A 27,688-nucleotide genomic window follows, 5' to 3' on the forward strand; every position below is an offset into this window, starting at 1 on the left:
CTTACTCAGGTAAGTTTCCTTCACTGTCTTAATAAGCAAATATCCTTTTATAGGTGTTCTAAAAAGATCCAATTAATATAAATTACACACATTTTCTCACCTTAATAACTGCTTATTTAACTACACTCTATTTCATTTTTCAAAGCCCACATACAATATGAAATCTTTGGGGTAGCAACAGGCACTAAGTATTGGTAAAGAAGCCTGTTTCTTCTAGTACAAAGGTGGAGACTTAATATTCCCTTCCTCTGAGAAAAGATTTTCCACCCTTTTAATAAAATATATTAAGACTTCTGGACAGCTAATACTTAAACATATTCAGGTACACATTTTGTAAAATATAGTAAGGAAGATTTCCACTTATATAAATTCCAATTATTTAGAGTTATGATTATTTTCACATTATGGTCACTAGTAAGAGCTAAATAAACATTTCTTGAGATTCTTGGCATTTCTCTGCCTCAAAGCTTTCAAGTACGTCTTCTTTAAAAGGTAAAGACATGTTACAGATCTAACAGGTTTGAGCAACACCTATTATTCATCAGTTAATCTACCAACAATTAAAATTTATACTTTTACTTACATTTGATTTTTTGCTGCTTGCCTCTGAGCTTTTCTTTCTTTCCTTTTCTGATCTGGTGGCTTAGCAAAAACAATTTCAATATTTTCTCCTTCCAAGTCTTTGCCATTCATTTCTTCCATAGCCTTAAAAAAATTAGATAGTCATCAATATGAGGCCTTCAAAACAATTATGATCCATTTAAATTAAAAAATCATTTACCATTAACATTAAAAAGATTAAATAGGTTAGATTTTATTTAAAGATCCAGCTCTTCAACTGATTGTCTTTTTACTTAGTTTAGTGAATTACACAATTGCTAAGGACAATAAATTATGAACAGATTACCTGATGAGTTTTTCTTCCATTTTTAAAAAATATTGATTCTAGGATAAAAGTCTACTTTAGATGCCTGTATTAATTGCCCCACAGTTATTTACCTTGACAGCACCATCTCGCTCATCAAAATGAATAAAAGCATAATCCTTTAGTTTCTTCACTCGTTCCAGTTTCCCAAACTGACTAAATGCCTTTTCTAAAATCTCTTCTGTTACAGTATTGGCAAGGTTGCGTACAAACAGCACTTTTACCTGAAATTTAAGAAAAAAACAAACTTCCTGTATATTTCTGAAGAGTTCAATTTTCAAAATGCTATCACCCATCCTGCAAATTTAACTTTAGTCACAACCCATTAGAAAAATATAAAAAATATTTTTAAAAGACTTATGTTTTCAACTCATTTGGGTATATACCAAGGAACTTGACTACTGGGCAAAAAAACTGTACATCTCACCAAAGAACATATACAGAAGCCAAATAGGCATATGATGAGATGCTCAACATCATGTCATTAGGGAATTACAAATTAAATCAGTGAGATACCATTACACACTATAATGGCCAAAATCCAAAACTTTATCACCACCAAATGCTGTTGAGGATATGAAGAAACAGGAACATTGTTGGTGGGAAGGCAAAATAGAATAGCCAATTTGCAGAGCAGCTAGTTAGAAAACTAAGCATACTTTTACCATATGAACCTGCAAATTACAATCATAATTTACGCAAATGAGTTGAAACCACATCCACACAAAAACATGCATGTAGACATGTACAGCAGCTTTATTCCTAATTGCCAAAATCTGTAAACAAGAAATCCTTTCGTAGATGAATGGATAAACTGTGGTATATTCAGATAATGAAATATTATTCAGTGTTAAGAGAAATGAGCCAAGCCATGAAAATATGGAGAAAACCTTAAATGTATATACCTAAAAGAAGGTAAGCTTAAAAGCTACATACTGTATGAGTCCAACTACCGTATATGACAATTATATTAATAATTGCCAGTAGTTAGAAGGGAGGAAAGAATGAATAGGCAGATCAAGGAGATTCCTAAGGCAGTGAAACTATTCTGTATGATACCACAGTGGTAAACATAGAGTCATACATTTGTTAAACCCGAAGAATGTACAAACACCAAGAGCAAATTCTAATGCAACCTATGGACTTTGAGTTATAAAAGACCACATACTCACTAAATTAGTAATTATTTTGCAACCAAATGGAAGTGGTTATGTCCTAACAATGTGAATACCATGCCCTCTGAGATGGCTGTTGACCATTTAACAATTAACACAGTCAAAACTAAGTAAGACCTGCTTTTAAAATCTCCTTAGCTAAACGGGAGAGTGAGTCCTCAAAATATTAAGATAAATTCTTTCAATCCTGGAAGCTCTTAACAGTATAATTATAAAATGTGATCTTTTTAGCTAAGGAACATTATCACTTGCTTCTAAAATACTTGAAATAGCATCCATATTTCTTTATCTGAAGTGCTAACCCATTGAGAACTTAATAGCCAGAGGAAAAAAGAATCCTAGGTAACTTCTGTCCTCTAAACCACTTATCCTTTCTTAATATTCACAGTTCTGGCATTTTACTAGTGTCTTGATTTTCGGGAGATTCTTAAAAGACAAAGGGTACACTTTAACCGGTTTGGCTCAGTGGATATAGCGTCGGCCTGTGGACTGAAGAGTCCCAGGTTCGATTCCAGTCAAGGGCAAGTACCTTGATAGAAGGCACATCCCCAGTAGGGGGTGTGCAAGAGGCAGCTGGTCGATGTTTCTCTCTCATCGACATTTCTAGCTCTCTATCTCTCTCCCTTCCTCTGTAAAAAATCAATAAAATATATTAAAAAAAAAAAAAGGGTACAATAACCTAACTGCAAAGTACATTACTGAATAAAGGATTAATTCAAGAGACGTTGGTTCTCATAAGATGTCTCAACTGACTGCTGAAGCAAGATACCTAATAATAGCTAAACCTTGTAACTGCAGCAGCTCTGCTAAAGCCAATACAGTTCACTATTTTTAGGAGTAGGAGTTCTGACCAAAAACCATGTAAACTAATGGCACCATTCTCAAAAACTCAAGGAAATTACTCTTAGAATCCACACAAAAGTGGAAGTAAACTGCCCTAGCTGGTTTGGCTCAGTGGACAGAGCATCAGCCTGCAGAACGAAAAGTCCAGGTTCGACTGCAATCAGGGGCACATGCCTGGGTTGCAGGCTTGATCCCCATTATGGGACGTGCAGGAGGCAGCCAATCAATGGTTCTCTCATCATTGATGTTTCTATCTCTCTTTCCCTCTCCCTTCCTCTCTGAAATCAAAGACACATTAAAAAAAAAAAAAAAAAAAAAAGTGGAAGTAAACTATTTCCACAGCCATGTAAGCCAACTACTTCATCATGAACATGACAACTACACAGTTATGACCAAGTGCTCCATGAACAAATTTCTATACTCACTTTTCATGCATGATACTTATTCTTAATAAAGAACACTTCTTTTTAAAAAAAGATAGTTTAAATAAAGTACACAATAATTTTATAAGTCATTCCTCTCCCACCCCCACCCCCTCCCATCTCTAAAACCTTTCCCCCCACCCCCAATTACCAACCCCTTTAAAAAAATGTTTTAAAATTGACTGTCATTACCTTTGCCATAACCTCGGGATCAGGATCTTCTATAGGATCGGCCCATTCAACAGTTCCAACATTTCCCCAAACCTTGACTTTACCACTCATTAACCTACGCCTTGCCTGAGCAGCTGTTTTGTGATCCTCATATTCAAGAAAACAAAAGCCTCTGTTTTTTTTCTTGTCGTCTGGTTGATGGTATAAAATGACGTCTGTAAGACCCTCTGAAAGTAACCATTCCAGAGAAATTAGATAAAATAATAACAAGTAGATCAAGTGATTTATTTTCCTAATAATACATGAATATCAAAATTAAAAAAAAAAAATCACTTATCTTTATATGGGACTCACCAGATAATTTTCCTTTGCAGAACACTTTATAAGTGTTCAAAAATATGTGTGTGTGTGTGTATAATTAGAGCTAAGGACAAATCTGTTTCCATTAATGAGGCATAAAATCTTTACATAGCTGCTTTAGGAAAATGGCAGTATGAGTCAGATATGGTTACATTTTTCTTATACAAATATACACCTCAATTTTCTAAAATTACTCTTTTCTAGCCTCAGATATTGATTAGCTTTTTTAAAAAAAGGAAATAGGATATATTAATTATTACATAAGAATTTCAAGCCGAAACCGGTTTGGCTCAATGGATAGAGCATCGGCCTGCGGACTGAAAGGTCCCAGGTTCGATTCCGATCAAGAGCATGTACCTTGGTTGCAGGAACATCCCCAGTAGGGGGTGTGCAAGAGGCAGCTGATCGATGATTCTCTCTCATCGATGTTTCTAACTCTCTATCCCTCTCTGTAAAAAAATCAATAAAATACATTTAAAAAAAAATTTTTCCCCCCAAAAGTTCCTAGAGACTAATAGACTGATAATTTGTTCAACATTCTAGGTAGACAAAAATGTTAATAAAAGCACCCAGTCATTTGGATTATAAAAAATTGGATTATAAAAAATCAGTATTGTAGCTCAAAGAAATAGTACAATACTGATAATGTATAATCTCTGCTTATAGCAAGAGTTTCTATATAATAAAAGCCTAATATGCAAATTGTCCCCTGGAGCAGGAGCTCAACCAGGGGGCAGGGCCAGTTGGCCAACTGCCCAAGTCCCACTTACCCTTCCCCTCTTCTCCCCGCCCCAGCCCAGTGGGGGGAAGGTAGGCCCAGCCCGCAGCCACTAGAAACCCTACCCATGTACAAATTTCATGCACTGGGCCTCTAGTTATCCCTATAATGTGGAAAAGTCAAATCGTTACACATCTAACAACTCTACTAAGAGTGTCAACTACCAAAAATAAAATAAAAATGCTACCACAAGAAAAAAAAAAAAAAAGTGTCAACTACCACCTAAAAATGAATACAAACACGCAAAGAAATATAATTTTCCAAAACAAGATGTACAACAATGATTCATTCTGCAGATAGTTCAAATCCCAGTTACGTTCCTTAGTAACTACATAACATTCAGCAAATTATTTCCCTAAACGCTTTGTACCTGTTTTCCTTATCTGAAAATGTCACCTATCTCACCCTGGCCAGTATGGCTCAATGGACAGAACATTGGCCCCTCGCAAGGAAGGGTGATGGGTTAGATTCCTGGTCAATAGCACGTACCTGGGTTGCAGGTTCAATACCCAATACGTGCAGGAGACAACCAATCGCTGTGTCTCCTTCTCCCTCCTCAGTCCCTTCTTAAAAAAAATGGAAAAAATATCCTCTATTGAGGATAAAATAAAAAATAAAAAGTTACCTATCTCATATGGTTATAGTAAGAATACAATGAGTCAATAACTGAAGTGTTTAACACAGTGTTTGTCACATAGAAGTATGCAATTACCTTCAGTATTAAAAGTTGCATATCCTTTCAAATAAATCCAACTTACCTGTTACTTTGCTAAATTCTTCAAGAATCTGTTCCTTGGTTTTACTCTTAGGAATAGAGCCCACAAAAAGCCTATTGTTGGCAACCGAGATGCAGACACCAATGTGTTTTCCAGAACGAATTTCATGATTATTATACTGAAAGGGGAAAAAGTACACCAGTTTTTAAAATACTCATAATATTCAGTAAGTGTTCATTGTAGAAAGATATGCACATCCCATACACAAATACAAAGTCTTTAAACAAATTAAAATGTCAACACTATGTTTTTCAAGAATTTGTCCTTTAAAAAGTAGTTATACCCAACTGGCATGGCTCAATGGATGAGCATCGACCTATAAACCAGGGACAGATATGAAGATTATACTGGTAAAACATAATTAATAATTTTTGAATTAAATTAATGCAAAAAAAACTGTCAAGACCTTGAAATTTGGAACTCAAGTCTAAAAGGGAGAATCTTGTTATTCTGAATCCAACTCTACTCCCCACCCCCAGTTCAATTTTATTAAGCCTGCAATAAAGTTGAAGGAAAAATAACTAAACTGATTATAGTAAAAGTATAGTAGTAACTACAAAACTATGGCAAAAAATAATCTCGTAACCATATCCTATAGAAGAGTGAAATATTATAGAGATAAAACCCAATCATCAGTGACAAATATACCAATCTGTGTTACCAACCAAAGTTCAAAAGTATTCAAGTTATCTGGAAAAGTGGATTATATATATTACATAGTAAAAACCACATCAAAATTTCAAGGTAGTAATAATGGTGCCAGAGGCAAAAATAATTGATTAATCCTCCTCCACATCTGGCCTCAATATCTACCTTAACTGACATATAAGTGAAGCTATACAAACTAAAGAATCAACATGAATTTTCATATAATTTATTGACCAGCATGGTGGCAAAAATAAAACCACTCTTCTCTCCCTATTATCCCCATTCTTAAATAACAGGTATATGAAAAGCATGCATTAAAACAGAAAACATCTCTCCCTATCCCTTTCCCCATCTCCAGATATTTAAATTTTAACTTAATGCTCAAACACCCTTCCTTCAGTTCATAACAGTTATACTTCCAAGCTCACCACTCCATTCACTCTACACAAGTCTGTGGTCATTATGACCCCAGGATTCTCTCTTCTTATACCAGAGACATTTTCCCCCAAAAATAATTTTTTGCCTATTGAAAAAAAAAACTCTCTCAAAGGCTTCCCATTACCAAAAAGATAAAGTTCAAATAACTGCACATTGTAAGTCCATCCTAAAATGCCTTAATCTCCACAATCTTAGCTGTTTACATACTTTCCAGCATATAAGACGACTTTTGAAATGAAAAAAAGTCAACCGAAAATCGGGGGCAAAAGACCAAAATTGCACAAAAATTACCTGCAGATCTTGACGGCAAAGTCAGTCTTTTCTTTGAAGTGTGGGGGGGTAATCTTATACAGCGAATATAGACCTAAACCTATGTTTTAACTGTAAAATTAGGGGGTCTTATACGCCAGAAAATACAGTAATTTCTCAAACAACTTTCATCCTAACCAAGCCTCTGAATAAAATGCTTTTCCTGAAACTTCCACCATCCAAACTCCTCTGCATACTTGTAGATTTGAGCTCAACCATCAGAATACCCTACATACCTAAATCCTATAAAAGTCAACAAAAGCATTTTCTATTTTAACATAGACCAATAGTTCTCAACAGGAGTGATTTTTTTACTCCCAGGATATTTAACAATGTCTAGAGACTATTTTGGTTGTTAACTAGGATTGGGAGGGTTGCTGCTGGTATTTAGTGGACAGGTAGAGGTCAGAGATATTACTAAACATATTGCAATTCACAGGATAGCCCAGCATTAAGAATTATCTGCTCCATGAGGCTGAAAGATCATGGCACAGACCGTTCTCACAATATTTACATTATATTTATACCAAAAACCTCTTAAAAGTAGAAATATATGGGTTATCTGCAAATAGTAGTTATGGCAGAATCCATCATTGCATGAGATTATAGACAAGCAAACTACAATATCCTATTTCACAAATAAGTTCACCCAATACAATAAATTGTTTTCAACTATGTATATTTCCTAGATTTTTATAATCTAGTATCAAATAGGTTAGTGTAAATCAATGGCTTTCAATTTGGTCATTTCATCTTTTTTAACTCCAGGAGTTGACAAAAACAATTAAAAAAGGGGGGTGGGGGGAAGACTTACAAATGTTTAAAGGGAGAAACAGGAATTATTTTGAAGATGACAGGATTTGATATAGCTTTCCCTTTTATTTTCTGTTCCCCAAATGTTCTAAGAGCAGGAACTATTTAAGAAAATACTTGTGCGTGGTTTTAATTTTATTTAAAAAATTTTAATTACTGGTTATACCACTTCCATCAATATCTACAATGCTGCTTCAAAGTAGTAATGTTCCTATTATTATGGACAGAAGAAAAAGTTCTTCCCTCTCCCAACTAATTATCATGAGCCCTGCTTTGTTTAATCAAGGCAGTGTGGGCAAAGGTATGTTAAGGATGGCTATTGTCTCTGAACAATATAAATGACATGAAGATTTAGCAGGATTTATAAAATAAACTATAACTCTTCATGTTATTTTACTTTAAAAAAAAAAAAAAAAAAAGACTTGCAACTATGACAGCTAGCCTATAGAGTAAACTGGCTCTCCAGTGAAATTAAGTCACTAAGAAACAAAAATTCTCTGAACATATTGTTCAAGTAAAGCAAAGGTATTAGAAATAAACATTTCTTTAAACAATGTCCAATTTCCCACACAGATTAAACATGCCCTTTCATATATATACATATATACACACACACATATATACATATATATGAATTGCTTAACTTTTCTAATTTTTTTGTTTTGAAGACCAATCAATTTAAATTCAAAAATAAACTTCACATCCCAGCTGGATGACAGTGAGTTAGATAGTAGAAAGGCATTACAAAAATCTCTCCTTAAGAGAGATTCTAATTTGCTGATAAAATCTAATTCTCAAGTATTAGTATATCAGGACACTATGATGGTTTCATAATTTTTAAAAAGTGAGTTCTTTCTAAACTCTTCTAGAAAAATGGGCACTGATTTTAAGTTTTAGAATCTAGCCTTCAGATCCAGTACCACAGTGAGGTGATGAAATAAAATAAAGATTAATTTTGAACATTAATCAATGCAGTTCCAGTATTTCAAACACCAAAACAGTTGTATGGTATGGAACATTTCTATCATCTAGGCTCAAAATAATAAGTAATTTTTTCCTATCCTCATAACCAGTTACAAATCCCCAGAAATTTAGCAATCTCAGATTTGGAATCTGATCTAGAAGTGGATGCCCAGTCCTAAATTCTTATAGCAGCAAAGCCATTACCTACCTGCAAGCTTGTCTACTTTATTTTTAAATATTTAATTACAAAGTCTTCTTTACATACTTAACCAAAATTTATTTCACCAAAAATTCTACAGTAACTCTATTTCCTCCCCCAAATGACAGCACTTCATTTATCTGCACACAATGCTGAAGACTCAATTGTTCTCTATATGCTCGATTAATAATCACTCCTTCGCCAAAACCGGTTTGGCTCAGTGGATAGAGCCTCGGCCTGCGGACTGAAAGGGCCCGGGTTTGATTCCGGTCAAGGGCATGTACCTTGGTTACGGGCACATCCCAGTAGGGCGTGTGCAAGAGGCAGCTGATCGATGACTCTCTCATCGATGTTTCTAACTCTCTATCCCTCTCCCTTCCTCTCTGTAAAAAAAAATCAATAAAAATATATAAAAATAATCACTCCTTCCCTGATATTGGCAAACTAAAGTGCCCCCTATAGTGTCACCAAATAGTGACACCCATAACATAATATTGTAGATGCAGACTGAAACTGATTTTATAATAAGCTGGAGACTATTACTAACCTTCCATTTCTAGACACCATGCCTCTATAACAAGTAGTCTATGATTACCTTAGCTTATTTGGCAACTAAACCACACTGCTGACTCACACTACAGCTTCAATGTGATATTAGTTGTATACAACTTGTCTTTTGTCCTCACTCAATTCCATCTTGCTGGTGTGAACTATCTGTCCACCAAAATCTTTTGAGATCCTGATATTGTCATCCAGGCCTTTTATCACTTCATGCAGACTCAAGTCACCAAACATGTCAAGGGCAGTGGAACTATGCCCTCATTTGCATCACTGGGAAAAAAAAATTAGAACCAACGATACATGATTAACTATCATTTCTCCCTTCAAAATCTTTAATTTCTCCTTCATATTGTTGACTCTCTCCTGGCTTTTGTTTTCTTCACCCAAACATCCTTCACTGTTCTGCCACTTATTTCATGCTACCCATAACATGGCTCAACATTTTAATTGTACCATGCAACTTAACCCAGCAGTCATGACTAATGCTTTCTGGCACTGACTTTATACAAGTTTCATCTCCTTCTTCTTTCCACCAAACACACCGCTTTAACTAGACTCACTATTTCCTTCATCATCTTGATCAAGCCTCTTTATCACAAAGCCTTCTCTAAGCAATATATCCCTTCATCCTTCAGTTAACTTGTATGCCCATAATAAAAGTTTTCATGGTAAGTCCACTAAATATTTGCTAAATTGCTACTAAACTATTTTTGTGGAGCTATCTTGTCAGCTGCATTCATCAAAATGACTGTGCACATGTTGTAGTAGTATACAACCACTTTGGTAAATAAAACCATCAGTAGGTAAAAAACCATAAATTTTAATATACCAATAGAGATCAACCATTACAGTGTTTGTACACTGGCATTATTAGTATTTTCAGCAGGATTTTTCCATTACACAGGGGTTACCAAACATCATTACCTAAAAGATAACTCATTAAGGATATAAAATAATGACAATATTAATACAAATAAGTAATGCAATAAATACAAGAGTAAACTCTTAGAGAACTCACAACTATAAACCTACTTTTTGCCCACCCTGTATAGGACGGTAATGGGCATTGCAACGCCAGTGACCTTAAGTTCCAATCCTAGCAGCATATCACAAATACATATACACACTTGCCTGCTCTTCCTCCTAATCTTTGTGACAATGCCAACCACTACATATACTTACAAATATTCCCCAGGGGGTGAGGGGAAAAGCTTCACCACCACCACCATCCCCCATTCCTAACAATCCCCTGGACTGAAGGTAGCACAGAATAAATAACTGCAAATGGAAACTAGAAAATTTTTCAATAGCAAAATGGCCCACAGCTAATACAGGAATAACATAAATTCTAAGGGTCATAAATAATGGATTAAATGACACTGGCCTGCCAGTCTGGTTATTTATCCAGGACCTACTGCATAGTGGCAATGTACTAAATGACAGGGAACATAGTCCTGGCCAATTCATTAAGCACCAACTCAGTTCATTAAGCACCAACTTGTACACTGAAGAGTCGATAGTTCAATTCCCGGTCAGGAAAAGTAGTGTGTGCAGGAGGCAGCTGATTAATGTTTCTCTCACGTCGATGTCTGTCTGTCTGTCTGTCTGTCTCTCTCTCCCCTTCCCTCCCTTTCTCTAAAATCAGTAAAAAAAATTATTTTTTAAAATACAGAAATGTCAGGAAATACAGGGGTGGGGGGAAGAGCTTATATTCTAATGATGAGACATAAGCAAATAACTTACACAATCAAGAAATAACTTTAAGTACATTTAGCATTTTATTTTATCAAGTTCATAAATAATGTCATCATGGGGCAGCTGGGTGCTTGGTGCTCAAAAGTCAAAAAAGGCCTTCTAAGAAGACTTGATAAGGTAGCAGTTGTGGTAACTGGTTGAAGTGTTAGAAAACAGGACACCAGAAGGTAATCTTGAGATGCAAATAGAGCTATGGGCAGGACAAAAATGGCAAAGTATAGATGGAAGGATAATAGAGTAAAAGGAGAAAGGTTAAGAAAAAACTTGAGAAGACAGAACCTCTTTTGGAAACCATTATTAGAGTTTTCAGCATGGGAATGTTTGTGATCTAATCTATGCCGCTGAATGGTTAAAACTGTAATACAGAGCAGTGAGACTAAGCAGGAGGATTCTTTAAATAGTACCTTAGACTAGGATGACAGCAGCAAAGCTACTGTTGGCTTAATTTGTTATATCTAGTTAACAATAGGCACTCCTAACCCAGTATCAAACTAAAGCAGTATAACCTCCGTAAGCCACCCAGCCTATTTACTCTTCTGCAAAATGAAAATAAGTCCATGTACCTTGAAGAATAGGTTGAGGTAGAACCCTATATAATAAAAGCCTAATATGTTAAGTGTTCAGTTGTCTGTTCAACCAATCAAAGTGTGATTTGCTAATGATATGTTAAGGCCACTCAACTGCTTGCTATGATGTACATTGACCACCAGGGGGCAGACACTCCCACCATTAAGTTTAGCTTGCTGCTGGGGGTCCAGCCTATCAGGATCCAGACTGAGCAAAACTGGCTGGACATGCTGGTGGGGTCCCTTACACCTTCTCACAAACTGGGACCTCCTTGGGGGATGTCCAAGACCCGGTGTTTTGGTCCAATCCCGCAGGCCAGGCCGAGAGACCTGGGCCTCTAGTTTCAAGATAAAAATGGAGCACCTAGCACAGCTCCTATGCCTTAAAAAGCATTCAGGTGGTAGCTATTATTCACCTTTCCACAAAATTTAATTCTAAATTATCATCATTTGGGGATGAATTTTTTATTCCCAAAAATCCAAGGCATCAGATATTGGCTGGAAATGAGGTCATTTAAGTTTGCAATTGCTTCTACCTGCATGCCTCTTCAGCAATTAAAGTCTAACCCATTTTTACAAATAATTCAGATGCAAATTTAAAATCTACAATGCTTTTAATCTGTGGAGGAAAATAATTGCTGAATCACCCTAAAACTGGTTTGTCTCAGTGGACAGAGCACTGGCCTTCAGACTGAAGGGTCCGTCCCAGGTTCAATTCTGGTCAAGGGCACATGCCCAAGTTGCAGGCTCAATCCCCAGTAAGGGGTGTGCAGGAGGCAGCTGATCAATGATTTTCTCATATCATTGATGTTTCATATGTCTCCCTCTCCCTTCCTCTCTGAAATCAGTAGCACCCACACGCACACCTACACACACCCCAACCTCATCCAAATCAACTTGTGTTTTATATTTTAGAATTTTTAATTTCCTCAAAAGTCTAGTCTCTTCTTTTACTGCTAAATTAAGGCAAATTTCTCAATTTTATTATCACCATAATCCTAGTCACATTTTATAAAAAAGCAATGATATGTTCAATTCATCCCAGTAGATATATACCACTATGACAAAGAATATATTTTAAAAGCATCAAAATAAAATGCCAATCCTCCTATCCATCAGACAGTAATAAAAAATAAGTATGACCAGCCAGTGTGGCTCAGTGGTGGAACGTTGACCTAAGAACCAGGAGATCACAGACGGTTCAATTACGTCAGGCACATGTCCAGGTTGCGGACATGATCCCCAGTGTGGGACATGTAGAAGGCGGCCAATCAATGATTCTCTCTCATCAATGTTTCTATTGCTCTGTCTCCCTTCCTCTCTCTAAAATTCAAAAAAAACATGTCCTTAAAAAAATTAAGCCTTAGCACCTTCAACTATCAAATATAGGCATTTCAGTCACAGAACTTAATAAAACTAGTTTGAAGGAGAGTTATATAAGCCATAATTTAAAACATTAAAATTCTTTTTTAGTTAGAAACATCACAAGGTCCTTGACTAGTAACTTGTATTTTTAAATCAAGCATTGCCACTCATCACAAAATCATTTTATTTCATAAACTAAAAATTTAACATCACAATGTTTTTGTGAAATTTTTGAAAAAGGGATGGCCAAAACTCTCGGAGTCCTACCTACTAGTTATTTTCTTAAACTTTAACCTTCCTATAAATTATAAACAATAATCACTAAGCCAGATGTTTCATAGAACCAGGAATTCTACCATACTACCACATAGATCCTGAGTCTGATCAACTAACTACATGTGCAAAGAATAAAAGACAAGCACAGTCAGAAAAAAAAAAAAATATATGGCTTTAAGGATACTGCATGTGAAGAATGAAGGGGTGGGGGGAAACTTACCAGTTTAACAGCCTCCTGAGCTGCTTCTTTTGCACAAAAAGTGACAAACGCATAACCTCTATTGAGACCTGTGAGTGGATCCATCATTAGACGAAGATCCCATATAGGTCCAGCTTTCTCAAATAATGGAACAAGTTCATCCTCAAATAGATCTCTTGGGATCTTCCCCACAAAAATCTGTAAATTAAATATGAAGTAAAAACCATGGATAGTTCCTTTAGGAAACCAGACACTTGTCCATTTACCACAAAAAGTACAAGTTTTTAGTTTCTTTACCTCAGTGCCAACAGAAGGCTGCTGACCTGAATAAACGGAATCTGGAGGTGGTCCCCCATATTTCCTCTGTCCAGTGGTCACATCAAGTGTGTAGCCTGTTCTTTCCAAGAGTGCCTTAAAGAATTCAAATGTCATTAATACATTTAATTCACAAGACCACACTTGCATATAGCAGTTAAAATTTGAAATAAATCTTGTTCAAATTTTCCTCTTTATCTTGGCAACATTCCTACAAACAGGTTTCTGGTATCAGTTTTAGAATTTCTCCTTTAGTATACACTTGTAATAGCCCTAATTTATAGTGAAAAATCTCAAGATCCTGTTCAAATTATTTGCTGGTCTCTAATTATTAAGTGTGCTTAGTGAACAAGAAACATATTAATCCACCAACAACTTCCAAGGCATGGTATACGTATTCTAATACCTCCTAAAAAATGACTGCACTGCCCTGACTGGTTAGCTCAGTTGCTTAGGAGCATTGTCCCGATATGCCAAGTTGTAGGTTCCATCTCCAATCAGGGCACATAAAGCAGCAGTCAATGAAAGCATCAATGAGAGCAATAGAATCTTTAAAAATAAAAATAGGCTGAGTTTAATTCACCCCTGAGGGAGAAGATGAATAAATTACATCTCCCAAATCTGGATCTCTTATCCAATAAATTCTCTATATCCCACACTCCTAGTACACATTGCCATTGTGGGCATGTCGCCAATCTTTATAGAAATTACACTCCTCAAACTAATTAGTTAAGTCCAGAAACGTAGGAGCTACAGGAAAAACAAACTTATTTATTTTTACACTCAATACTTCACAGAATAGCATGGGTCTTTCAGAAAAAATAAAAAAGCCAAATGACTTTGAAAACCTTATAAAATTGTAATAGTTTAAAATAACTTCTACATTTTCTCTCTCTGAAAGTGAACTGTTAAAATTTACACTCATATTTACTTAGAGCATTAGGAGTTTCTCTTCATCCCTTATTATAAGCAAAAGTACTAGGAAAGTAGTAGTCCATGGTTACCCTAAGGAAAAAACCAAGAATTATTCCCCTTCACCATCTCAAATCGCAAAGCACAAAACCATTTTTCCAAATAAAACCAATCTGATAATTAGCTAATAAGTTGTGAAATAAAAACACACCAGGCACATAACTTAGCAAAATTCTGTTCAATAATTTGGGATCACTTGTCTCTGAAAATGACCAGACACATTTAAACATTTTCTACTCAAAGAACATTAAGTGAAGAAATACTGTAAATGACGAAAACTCCTCTATTCCTAAACTTTAAAAAAGCATTAAATATTTTAAGCAGTCTTTTTCTATTATACCCAAATGTTTGCTTGAGGGTGCAACATTGGGTTAGAAACAAAAATAAACTCAAACCTATTATTATCACATAAACTAAACCATTAACTGGCTCATCTTCCCTTTTTTTCCATATGTAATCCCTGTGCTTCTTATACCTTAATTTTTATATATGACCCAAATAATACCTTTTATGTCAATCCCTAAAAACAAAAAGGAAAAACTTATTCCTTATTAAACCACCTATAAAAATGCTTTTGCCTTCTCACAATTTAAGCTACAGTAACACTTTAAGCTACTCCCTTCCAAAGATAGAACTAAAAATCATACAAATTACACTCGAAACTTTTTATAAAATTTTAATAAGTCTAACTCCCAATGTAGATTTAATTACATTAGTAAAATTTCTATGGAAAAGTTAGATTTACAGTTCAAACACAATTCACTGACAGCTAGACCTGTGAAAGCCTCAAATTTATGGATGCCCTTAACCACTAACTCCATATTCAAAGCTTCATTCTTCCCACACCATTAAACACCACCTAACACCTATACTGTTGTAATAACTGATTTTCTTAAACCATAACTCTTGGTTCAAGAGCACTGGCACACTATATTAAGAACACCATGTAAGCCCGGACAGTGTAGCAGTGGTGGAGTGTTGACCTATGAATCAGGAGGTCCTGGTTGGATTCTGGATCAGGGCACATGCCTCTGTTTGAGGCTCTATCCCCATAGGGGCGTTGAAGAGATAGCCAATCAGCCGAAACCGGTTTGGCTCAGTGGATAGAGTGTCGGTTTGCAGGCTGAAGGTTCCCAGGTTCGATTCCGGTCAAGGGCATGTACGTTGGTTGTGGGCACATCCCTGGTGGGGGGTGTTCCTAGGAGGCAGCTGGTCGATGTTTCTCTCTCATTGATGTTTCTAGCTCTCTATCCCTCACCCTTCCTCTCAATGGAAAATCAATAAAATACATATTAAATTTAAAAAAAGAGGTAGCCAATAAATGGTTCATCATAGATGTTTCTACCTCTCTCCCTCACTCTGAAATAAATATTTTTAATGAAATCAATAAAATTAAAAAGCAAAAGAACACCAGATTAAAACTAGTATGATCACCACACCCACACAAAAATCAAAACGTAAATGACTTTGAGGACATTTACTATTTTATAGGACCTTAAAAAAAAAAACCTCCCACTCCTAGCCCGTTTTCTCACTTTCATTTCCATGCTGCTTTTAGGAATGAAGAAATTAGTCATGATAACAAAGGGAGGGGAAAGGCAATATTAAAATTCTAAATACATTTCATTTGAGGGCTTGGGAATCCTAAGAGAAGGAGTCAACTGCTAAATGTGCACTCTCCATCAGCCTAGGCTGAACTGATCCCCCTTCCATTTTGGTTCCTCGGTCAGTAAACTGGACTTGCAGATTTTCAAAAACCATCCAAAATATGGTGGATAGATTTTTTTCAATCTTTTATTTAGAATACCAATAGCATCAGTATAGCTGGGAAACAAACAAACAAAAAAAACAACCCACAACCTTAAGAAAAGCAAATTGTTTTAAGAAACCAACAGTTAAAAGGCAGAAAACTTTCAAAAATAGTAATTAGGAAAAAAATGCAAATTATCTCATGGTCATTAATTTTCAATTAACTTAAAAAAAAACTCAGTTCACATCCACAGAATATTTAGCAAAGCTATAAAATAGTTAAAAGAACTTTAAAACTGAAGGGAGCAAAGTACTTTTTTAAGACATACCTTAATTTTTGCCTCATCTGGTCCTTTGCTAGAATCCGCTACTTTGGTCCCCTGTTTTTCTCTCTGCCTATAAGTCTTCATGACTCCACATAAAAAGGCACTTTTGTTCTGAAAAGAAATTTTCCAATTCTATTTAATTATGCCATCTGTATCTTATTAAATCAAACTTAAACTACATCAAAACTACTCAATATTTTTATTCTTTTCATGCTGACATTAAATTAGTATTACCTGAACATGAGAGAGATCACTGTCTTTAAACTGCTGAAGAACTGCCAATGCCCCGTCTTCATTGAATTCCTTTAAAGCTTCGATAGCTCTTTCATCTAAATCACTATGTGCAACCAGCCCTGGAGAAGAAAAAAATTTAATTAGTTGTCCACTTTTAGTATTTTTGGAAAAACCTTTTTTAAAGAAAATACCAGATTTACCAATAAAAGTAGCATGTGTGCCAACTAAGTATTCTTCCATTCCTCTTACAATCTACTTAATGACAAACACATACTTTAGCCATTCTGAAACTGCACTCTGAACTAAAGAAGCCCTCTCAACCACACTTACAATAATGACTCAATTTCTTTTAGACCTTGTTCTCAAAGTCAGTTCAGAATACTAAGTATTTCTACAATAAATATACAAATCCTAAAATCAACGAACAAAAAACCAAGGCTGACAACTGAACCTCTACCCATTTCAAATAGCCACTAGAAAAAGCAAAAGCCACACCAATACAGACAACCAGTCTACAGTTACCAAATTAATTAGGAAGAATCCTACTATAAAAATACCCCAAAAGTCACATGGCCTGTTCCCAACAGTTAGCAGCTGTTGCTACCATCATATACTTATCCATCTGGCCAGCCAGCCTTTATTTACCTCCTAACCTTTCTATCTTCCTTCCCTCCCTCTACTAGGTACAGTACACCTTAACCTCTACTTCACAACTATCACAACAAGGCAAAGCAAAACTCCAGTTCCCACACTTATTGGAAACCACAAAAAGTTGCTATTTTAGCTCAAAGCCAGAAATCCAATAGAAAAATTTCATAATATAATTTTGCAAGTGTTAGTTCTTACCTGCAACGTAAATTTCATCTAGTTTTTCAGCAACTTTCTGTGGTAAACCAGCATCAAGCAATGTCTGAAAATTTTCTGAATGGATAACTGCAGAAGTAGTATCCATGGGCTCTTCAGTACCATTTCCATTAACATGTTCTGTAGCCATGTTTCCAGAGATCTGTTCAAACGCAATAAGCAAAATTAAACTAGGATCTTCAAAAAAGGGTAGAGGACAAAAATGAGAGCCCCAATCTTTCCTTTCTCTACCAAGTTCTACACCAGCCAGCGCCTCCCTTTAAAGAAGCCTTCAAGTCACTTATCGCCTGACAAGCCTGATGATGAGCGAGGGGAGAGGGGGAAAAAAAAAAAAAAAAAAGGATTCACTTGTTCTTCCTTAGCACCACCCCTGGCTCACCTGCTAACACTCCCTAGGAAAAACGACATTACAAATGGAGCCCAATCAGCTGAGGACCAGCCAGCGCGCCACATGCAGCTGTGCCCGTACAGAGAATGAGGTGCGTGCGGGTCAGGCAGCAAAGCCCGGCCTCTCCCTCTCCAAGGTAAACCCCCAAAGTGCGCGCTTTTCCCGCCTGCCGCTTACGGATCGGTATAACCACAGCCAGCAGCGAAGAACAAAGCGCTCACACCAGACACCTTCCCACCCACCACCCCGTCTCTCCCCACCCTTCACCCCCGCGCCCCAGAGCCCGCCCCCGGCTCCACACCCAGAGTGGCAGCCTCACCGCTCCGGGCAACAGGAGCCCATGAGGAACACGTGCTCCGCGCCTTCAAATGTCCTACAACTTCCTCCAACGGAAACCCACCGAGGAGTCAGCCCCAGGCCAAAGACGACCGTCCACCGGCTTCCCAACATCAACCCGAAGCCGCGGGTCCGAGTTCGCGGAAAGCATCAGCAGCAGCACAACCTCTCACCCCTCTCAACACCGATGCCGCGTCGGCGACAGGCCACCGGACCTCCCCGCCCCCCTCCCCCACCACCGTGACACATGGCTCCCTCCGCCCCGGCGGCCGCCGGCGACCCCCGGCCGCCCGGCCCGACTAGCCGCGAGCCCCCCGCCCCGCCCCGGTCCGCACGGCCACGGCGGCGCCCGGCCAGCCGTCCCACCCCCGGGCCGGGGCCCACAACCCGGCGGCGGCGTTCCGCGAACTGCCCGCCGCCCCGGCCGCGGGACGGCACCGGCTCCTCTCCGCCCACTCCCGCGCCGCGGCCACGGCCACGACGGCACCAACGCCGCCGCCGCTCGCGGTCCGCGCGGTCACGGGAGCGTCGCCGCAGACAAAGCCCGGACGGCGGCGGCACATGGAGCGGAGGAAGTGGCGGCGCGGGCCGCGGCCTGCTCCCCGCCAGCCCCGGCCAACCAACGTGCTCCTGTCCTCCTTGGAATCCATTTTCCAGAAAAGCCGGTTTCTCCCCCCCACGCCGCCCTCCCCCAGCCCCGCTCCACAATGTCACACGGAGCACCCCCCCTCCCGGACCCGGCTCCTGGCGGTCGTTACCTCCCCGTTGGGCTGCGGCGGAAGAATCCTGTCCGAGGAGACCGGGTCGCGGGAAACGCGTGCTCGCTGCTCCCTGTGTCCAGCGCGAGTGGAGCTGTTGTAAAATGGCGGCCGAAGCTCACGCCGCTGGCAGCAAACCCGATCCAGTTCCACTCGCCTCCGAGCGCGCTCCCCGTGCGCGCGCGCCCCCGCGTGACCCCCCCTTCCCGGCCCTCCCTCCCCTCCTGGCGCGTCCGCTCCTCTCACTCACTCCCTCAGCCCCTGCCCTCCTCCAGCTCCTCCTTCTTCTCCCCCGACCACTGCCGCCGCCGCCGCCGCCACCGGCCTCCGTCCGCCTTCTCCCCTCAGCCTTCCTTCCTTCTTCCCTCCCTGCTCCTTCCCCCACCGCTCCCGCTCCCGCTCCCGCCCGCGGCCGTTCGGATACGACTGGCCGCCCTTCCTCGCCTCGCTCGCACGCTCGCTGGCTCCCTCGCCCTCGCTCTCTCGGCCCCGTCCCCCGTCCCCGCCGAGTCCGCTCCTCTCTTTCTCTCTCCCGCGCTGACGTGACGACGTCGCCGACGCCTCGGGACGCGCGCCTCGAGGCCCCGCCCCGCAGCCGCCTCCGCTCCTCACGCCCGGGGGGCTGGGGGCCGCGAGACCCCGCCCTTCCGCTCCGGCGGCGGCGGCCGAGGGGCCGAGAGTGAATGAAAGGCCCGCCCCTTCCCCTCCCGGCGCCCCGCCCCCAGCTCCCCTCCTCGCGGGGCGGGGCGGGGCGGCCGGCTCGGCGTGTCCCACTCGTTCTCCTTTGTCAGGAGACGGGCATCTCCCCACCCCGCCCCACCCGGCCCCACCGCACCCCACTCCCTCCGCCGCGACCCGCGCACGCCGCCGCCCCACCCCTGGCCGTGTGTCCCCAGCCCGCGAGGCTCCGGGCGGCGCCTCCGAGCGCGGCCGCAGCTCCCCGCGTGGCGGGCAGGCACCCACCGGTTCGTGCGCGCCGGACCCGCCGCGGCCGCGCAGCCGTTCCGAGCGGTGTCCACGCCGCCGCCGCCGCCCCACGCGCTCCTCGCCGGGGAAGCTGCGAGCGCACGTGTCCCCCGGGGCGGGGCGAGGCAGACAATGGGGCGGCGGGGGAGGGGAGCGGCGCGGGGACCCACGGGCTCGAGGTCAGCCTGGCCGGCGGCACCCTGGCCGGGAGTCGTTCCGGGGGGACCCGGCCTCCCCCGCCGGACAATGAGGCCTCCCTCCCGGGGCCCCGCGCCGCTGCACTTTCTCGGGAGGGGCGTCGGCGGCTCCGGCTCGGGAACCCCTGCCGCCTGGAAGGGGGCTCGGATTGGCCCAGGCTTGGGGTGACTCCGAGGCCGGGTTTGGGGCCACGCCGCCGATGAAGGGCCGCGCGGTGCTCCGTGTCAGTCCCGGGGCTCCTGGGCAGTGAAGGGCTTCCCCCGAGCAACTCGAAGCCCCAGAAGCTGCATGGTCAGGGCAGCTGTGAGGAACATGTCTGTTTCTTTTTCAAAAATCTTGGCCACTGAATCTTAGGTGAAGTGACATTTCCTTTGTAACCGGCTTGCTAGTTACATGCGAGACAAGACAAAGGCATTTGAATTTCACACGCGAGATGGGTAATCATGTTATCCAATGCCGCTCTCATGGAAAATAGTAGTGCCCTATTGATTTAAAAACAAGCTTATTTTCGAGAACTCGCTGGTTCCCTATATAAGCTCTATGCTATATGGCAGATGGGTGGTTCGAGGAAAAGTTATGCGAGCACTGTGTAAAGTGCCTGAGCATCAAATGCCAGATTGTGTTCATAGGTTTCTGTATCAAAACATGGAATACTTGACGAAAGTATTAACTGCACAAGCATCTGAAATACCCACTACCTAAAACCTGCTATGGAATTCAAGAAATTCAACAATTTACCTCATAATCCCAAAGTCATAGGTAAAATTATAAGTGAAAGACAAATAGCCAAAATGTTTAACATAAAATGTGATAAACTAGAGTAATCCTATAGGTTAAAAAGTGAAAATAATAGATTTTGACAATCCAACGCTTTTTATTTAGCCCTTCCTGGGGAATCAATGTTCCTATTACCCTAGGCAATGCCATCTACCAGGTGATTAAAGAATCCCAAAGTAAAACCTCTAGCTCTAATTTCTTTGTCTAACCACCCCATAGACTTTTATTTGGACACACACCCTGGTTGGTGAGCTCATTGGTTAGAGCCTTAGCCTGCGCTTGGAAGGCTTGCAGGTTCATTCCCAGCCCAGTCAGGGCATGTGCAAGAGGCAACCAATCAATGTGTGTGTGTGTCTCTCCCTCCCTCACTCACTCCATTCATCCCTCTATCCCCCCTTTCACTCTTTCTAAAAATAATTTTAAAAAATCAATGGGAAAAAATTATTGGGTGAGGATTAATTAAAAAAAAAAAAAACAAAAAAAAAACAACAACACTGAGCACATAATCTTCTAATCTTTCATCTTCTGAGTTCCCATCGCAAGGAACATCACCCACTTGCATCTAGCAGCATTACCAGGAAAACCAAGAATCCATCCAGGATTCTCCCTCAATGTCAAATCAAGTCCTGTTAATTTTGTCTCCCTAACATACTTATCTCTATGTTGCACAGGGCAGCATCATTTATCATCTGTAAATATATAAAAAGCCAGCGACCAGAATGCCAGATCGACCAGAATGCCCAGTTGCAATGACACCTACTGAGGCCAGCAAAACAGCCCAATGTTGGGGGTGGGGGGCCACCAGCCAACTTCCTGCAGCCCCTCCCCCAGCCACTGATCCCTGATTGGCCCCTCCCACCTCATTTGGGGGTGGGGCTGGTGGCCCACAGCCCCTCCCCATGGCCAACCCTGCCCCCAATCAACCCACCCATCCCAATCAGGGGTGGGGCCCACCGACTAATCGCCCATGGCCCCTCACCCCAGCTGGGCTGGGCCCTGATCGGGGTGGGCCATCCAGCCAACCTCCCACCCTCTCCTCTGCCCTACAGGCCCCGATCCACCAATTGGGGCCAGGCTGGCCCGACCCCAACTGTGCACGAATTCATGCACTGAGCCTCTAGTCCTATATAATAAAAGGGCAATATGAAAATTGGCCCTGAAGGCAGAACGACCAGGAATGACCGGTCACTATGACGTGCACTGACCATCAGAGGGCAGACGCTCAAAGCCGGAGGTTCCCCCTGGTAGTCGGTGCGCTTCCACAGGGGGTGCACTGATCAGCCGAAGCCTCCTCCGTGGCAGTCAGTCAGACATCCCTCGAGGGCTTCTGGATTGGACTGTGAGAGAGCGCAGGCCAGGCTGAGGGCCCCCCCCCCCTCCCCGCAAGTGCATGAATTTTCATGCATTGGGCCTCTAGTATGTTTATAAGTGAAAAAAGAAGTAGTGAAGGCCCCATCATTTACCATCTGAACTAATGATATAGCCTCCTGATTCATCCACTCTTAACAGCTTTCCTAATCCATTCAAGCTCCGCCTCCTCTCCCCTCTCTTCTTCCTCCTCTCACCCCGGAAGACCCTACCTAAGACTATTAGCTTTCCATTACACTAAGAACAAATGCCAAGGTATTTAAATAAGTCAACAAAAAACCTTCATGATCTGTCTCACAGGTATCCCCAGCCACAACTCAGCCACTTACATTCCAGGCTTCAGCTGGCCTTCCCTCATTTCTAGCATTTATCAGATTTGTACTCACTGAGGGCCTAGATAGGGTAGCTGATGCCCTGAGCAGGCCTAAGGGGAAAAAAACAATCAGCTGTGGTCGCCATTTGATACATTTTTAAATGAAACAATAGTATAATTTCCTCTTGAACTACAAAACTTCTTATTCCAGGCTTGACGCCAAGAATAACTATTACTGAAATATGGGGAATCCCTAATAATACTTTTATTTTTAAAAAGCCAAACTAGTAGAGTGATTCAGTTGGTATGAGAGCCATCCTGGGATAGACTGAAATATATATATGAAAGATCTGGCACAAGGAAAGTGCTCAATAAAAGTGTTCTTACTCCCCTTAATCCACTTAATACCTTACACAGGATTTGATGGTTAGTAATGTTTAATGAATAAAAGCAAGGGATAACAGGCTGAGAGACCCAAACAATTTTGGTTCTAAACCCAGATCTGCTACTAATTGATAATGTGAGCTTGGATAAATCATTTCACTTCTCAGAATTTCTATTTCCTCATCTAATAAAAGAAATGTATTAAACATAACTTTAAAGATCTCTTCTAGCTTGATCATTTTATAATGTATAAAAATTCTCAAATTATTTTTCTGGCTCCTCATTTTGCCACTTAAGATTGTTCCCATTTGAATCCTAACTTCCCTTTATAGAAAAATTGCCTGCTCTTCCCCTTATATGGACCTTTGCTTCAAACAAAACTAGGAGCAATAACAAAGATTAATAGTATATAATTTTGGATATCATCCCCAGCATGGATGTAGAGATACTGACATATTCACTGTTAGTGAGAGGATAACTTTTTAAAAAACATTTTTATTAATTTCATAGAGGAAGGGAGAGGGAGAGAAAGAAAAATCAATGATGAGAGAGAACCATTGATCAGCTGTCTCCTGCACACTGGGGATTGATTGAGCTCACAACCCGGGCATGTGCCTTTATTGGGAATTGAACCATGACCTCTTGGTTCACAGGTCAATGCTCAACCACTGAGCCACGCTAGCCAGGAGAGGGTAACTTTTTTTACAAGATAATTTGACAAAATTATAGTAAATCCATATAGTGGATTATTTGTGAGCCATGGAAAAGAATGAAGTAGTTATATATATGTCCTAACATGGAAAGATATCCAGGTTACATTCTTAAATTTAAAAAAAATAGCCACTCACCTGCCCTAGCTTGTTTGGCTCAGTGGATAAAGCATTAGCCTGCAGACTGAAGGGTCCTGGGTTCAATTATAGTCAAGGGCATATGCCTGGGTTTCAGGCTCCCTTCCCATTAGTGGGCATGCAGGAGGCAGCCAATCAATGATTCTCTCTCATCACTGATGTTCCTCTCTCTCTCTCTCTCTCTCTCTCTCTCTCTCTCTCTCTCTCTCTCTCTCTCTCTCTCTCTTCCCCCCTCCCTTCCTCTCTGTAAAAATTTATTAAAAAAATAAAATATAATATAAAAACAGCCACCTACAAAATGATGTAGTGTTGCATTTATTCTTTCAATTGAACACCTTCTGTGAACCAAGCTCCATGGTATGCACTAGGTTTACAATGATGTATGTCAAGATAAGACATAGGAGATCCCTGACACATGAAGCTGTTTGTATGTGTGTAACTATGCATGGTTATAAAGATTTTGTTTCTACAGAAAATATTAATAGTTAGAAGGATGGGGTGGAGAGAGACCATCACTCTTTAATTCATACCCTTTGGTGATATTTGACTTATTAAAATACATATGTTTTTAAAAGTTAATTATTCATATACCACATTACTATCTTTCCATCCATGTAACCTTTGAAGTAATAAAAAAAAAAAAATGGAGACTTGTTGAGTTGCAATCAATGAAAGGCAGGCATATAAGCAGGCCTGTTTGGATTTTGTGCTTGTCATTCAAAAATCTACTTTCTCAGCATCACTTTGCTTTTTAAAATGTTATACTTCCCTCCTTTCTACATTTTCTGAACTTTTTGCAATTATCGTATATTAATGTCATAATGGGGAAGGGACCCTAAAATTCCTGTAAGAAAAGTCCACAGCACACCATTATTCTTTCCTAAGAACCATAAAAATGTAGAGTCAAAAGAGACTGCGGAAGTCATTCAATCCAATCTTCCCAGTAGTCAAGAAAGTTTTGCAACATCTCTCACATCATATTTTTATAGTAATTGAAAGGCTGATGTGTTAAAATTTAAGACTTTTTGGGGTGGGGAGACAGGGGCAGGGTGGAGGAGGTCAATAGGGGAAAATACTTTCAACAATAAAGATAATTTTTTTTTAATTTTAAGACTTTTCTTCAAAAACACTGCTAAGAGAATGAAGAGAAAAGCTAGAGGATGAGAGGAAAATCTTTGCACCAAACTCATAACTGTTAAAGGACTAGTATCCAAAATATATAAACTCAATCAAACAATGAGTTAAAACACAACAATAAGAAAGCAAATAACTCAATTTTTTTAAATGAGCAAAAGATCTGAACAGACACCTCGCCAAAGAATATGTACAAAAGGTAAATAAACATATGAAAAGATGCTCAACATCATACATCATTATATAATTGTAAATTAAAATAGTGAGATCCCTCTACATACCTATTATGGCCAAAATTCAAAACACTGAGACTAAAGCTGGTGATAACATGGAACAAGGGGAATTCTTATTCATTGCTAGTGGGAATGCAAAATGGTACAGCCACTTTGGAAGACAGTTTGGCAGTCTCTTACAAACCTAAACATACTCTTACCATGTGATTCAGCAGTTGCATTCCTTGGTATTTACTCAAATGAGTTGAAAACTTAAGTACATGTGCGCACACACACGCACACACACACACACACACACACACACACACACACACACACACCTGCACATGAATGTTTATAGTAATTTTCTTCATAATTGCCAAAACTCAAAAGCAACCAAGATGTCATTCAATACATGAGTGGATTAACAAACTTTGGTATCTATGTAATGGAATTTTATTATGTGCTATCAAGAAATTATCTATCCAGCCTTGGCTGACTTGGCTCTGTGGACAGTGTCGGCCTGTGAACTGAGGGGTTCCAGGTTCCATTCCGGTTGGGAGCACATGCGTGGATTGTGGGCTTGGTCCCCATTGAGGGGCTTGCAGGAGGAAGCCCGTCAATGATTCTCTCTCATAATTGATGTTTCTCTTTCTCTCTCCCTCTTCCTTCCTCTCTGAAATCAATAAAAAATATTTTTTAAAAAAATGATATATCCAGGGGAGGGTGGAGGAAGAAAAGAGATCAACCAATGAACTCATATGCATATATGCAAAATCCAAGGATACAGTGGGTGGTGAAGGCTTGTGGGCAGAGGAGGAATAGGGGGAAAAAAGAAACGTATGTAATACTTTCAACAATAAAGATTTATTTTTTTAAAATATATTTATATTGATTTCAGAGAGGAAGGAAGAGGAAGAGAGAAAATAGAAACATCAATGATGAGAGAGAATCATTGACCGGCTGTCTCCTGCACTCCCCTCCACCAGGGACTGAGACCACACAAACGGGGCATGTGCGCTTGGCTGGAATCGAACCCGGGACCCTTCAGTCTGCAGGCCGACGCTCTATCCACTGAGCCACACTAGCTAGGGCAAAAGATTTATTTATTTTTAAAAAATATATATTTTATTGATTTTTTACAGAGAGGAAGGGAGAGAGATAGAGAGCTAGAAACGTCGATGAGAGAGAAACATCGACCAGCTGCCTCTTGCACACCCCCCACCGGGGATGTGCCCACAACCAACGTACATGCTCTTGACCAGAATCGAACCTGGGACCTTGCAGTCCACAGACCGACGCTCTACCGCTGAGCCAAACCAGTTTCGGCAGATTTATTTTTTAAAAGTGACCTATCAAACCATGAAAAGACATGGAGGAATCTTAAATGCATATTGCTCAATGAAAAAAGCCAATCCAAACAGGCACACACTACTACTATGATTTCAACAATATGATATTCTCAAAAAGACAAAACTGTGGAGACAGTAAAAATCAGTGGTTGCTAGCGGTTCAGGGAGAGAGAAAAGGTGGGAGGGATAAATAGGTGAAACATGGGAATTTTTAGGGCAATTAAATTCTGTATAATGCTATACTGGTCAATACATGTCATTATTCATTTGTTAAAACCCATAGAATGTACATGACAAAGAATGAATCCTAACCCAGCAGGCATAGCTTGATGGTAGAACATAGACCTATAAAAAAGGTCACAGTTCAATTCCTGGTCAGGACACATGCCCAGATTGAGGGCTTGATCCCCGGTGTGGGGCGTGTGGGGCAGCCGATCAATGATTCCCTCTCGTCATTGATGTGTCTATCTCTCTCTCTCCTCCTTCCTCTCTGAAATCAACAAAAATATATTTCTTTTCAAAAAGCGTGAACCCTAAGGTAAACTATGGACTTTAGTTAATAATAATAGATCAAGATTGGCTTGTCAGACATAGCTGGTTTGGCTCAATGGATAGAGTGTTGGCCTGTGGATTGAAGGGTCCTGGGTTTGAT

The 27,688-nt window shown here is 40.5% G+C and overlaps 1 protein-coding gene across 7 annotated transcripts in view; it reads right to left on the minus strand.

The window, feature by feature from the left end:
• Window positions 1-20,043, minus strand: part of SYNCRIP (synaptotagmin binding cytoplasmic RNA interacting protein) — a 30,258-nt gene extending 10,215 nt beyond the window's left edge. For 4 of the 7 annotated variants that reach the window (XR_014795595.1, XM_084890735.1, XM_084890734.1 and 1 more), the window contains exons 1-10: window positions 19,485-20,043; window positions 17,985-18,144; window positions 17,139-17,257; window positions 16,908-17,015; window positions 13,840-13,953; window positions 13,564-13,740; window positions 5,433-5,568; window positions 3,558-3,763; window positions 1,000-1,149; window positions 584-705 (exon numbers count right to left, since the gene is read on the minus strand). Coding sequence is in view for 6 of the 7 variants with exons in the window: in XM_084890735.1 (XP_084746861.1) it covers window positions 584-705; window positions 1,000-1,149; window positions 3,558-3,763; window positions 5,433-5,568; window positions 13,564-13,740; window positions 13,840-13,953; window positions 16,908-17,015; window positions 17,139-17,257; window positions 17,985-18,132 (1,280 nt within the window). In the remaining variant the exon portion in view is untranslated. Of the gene's footprint in view, window positions 1-583; window positions 706-999; window positions 1,150-3,557; window positions 3,764-5,432; window positions 5,569-13,563; window positions 13,954-16,907; window positions 17,016-17,138; window positions 17,258-17,984; window positions 18,145-19,484 lie in introns of all 7 variants that reach the window. The other 3 variants (XM_084890737.1, XM_084890732.1, XM_084890736.1) reach the window with 3 other exon arrangements.
• Window positions 20,044-27,688: the final 7,645 nt, after the last annotated feature.

Source organism: Pipistrellus hanaki (assembly GCF_964339955.1).
Source record: "Pipistrellus hanaki genome assembly, chromosome: 7".
NCBI classification, from domain to species: Eukaryota; Metazoa; Chordata; class Mammalia; order Chiroptera; family Vespertilionidae; genus Pipistrellus; species Pipistrellus hanaki.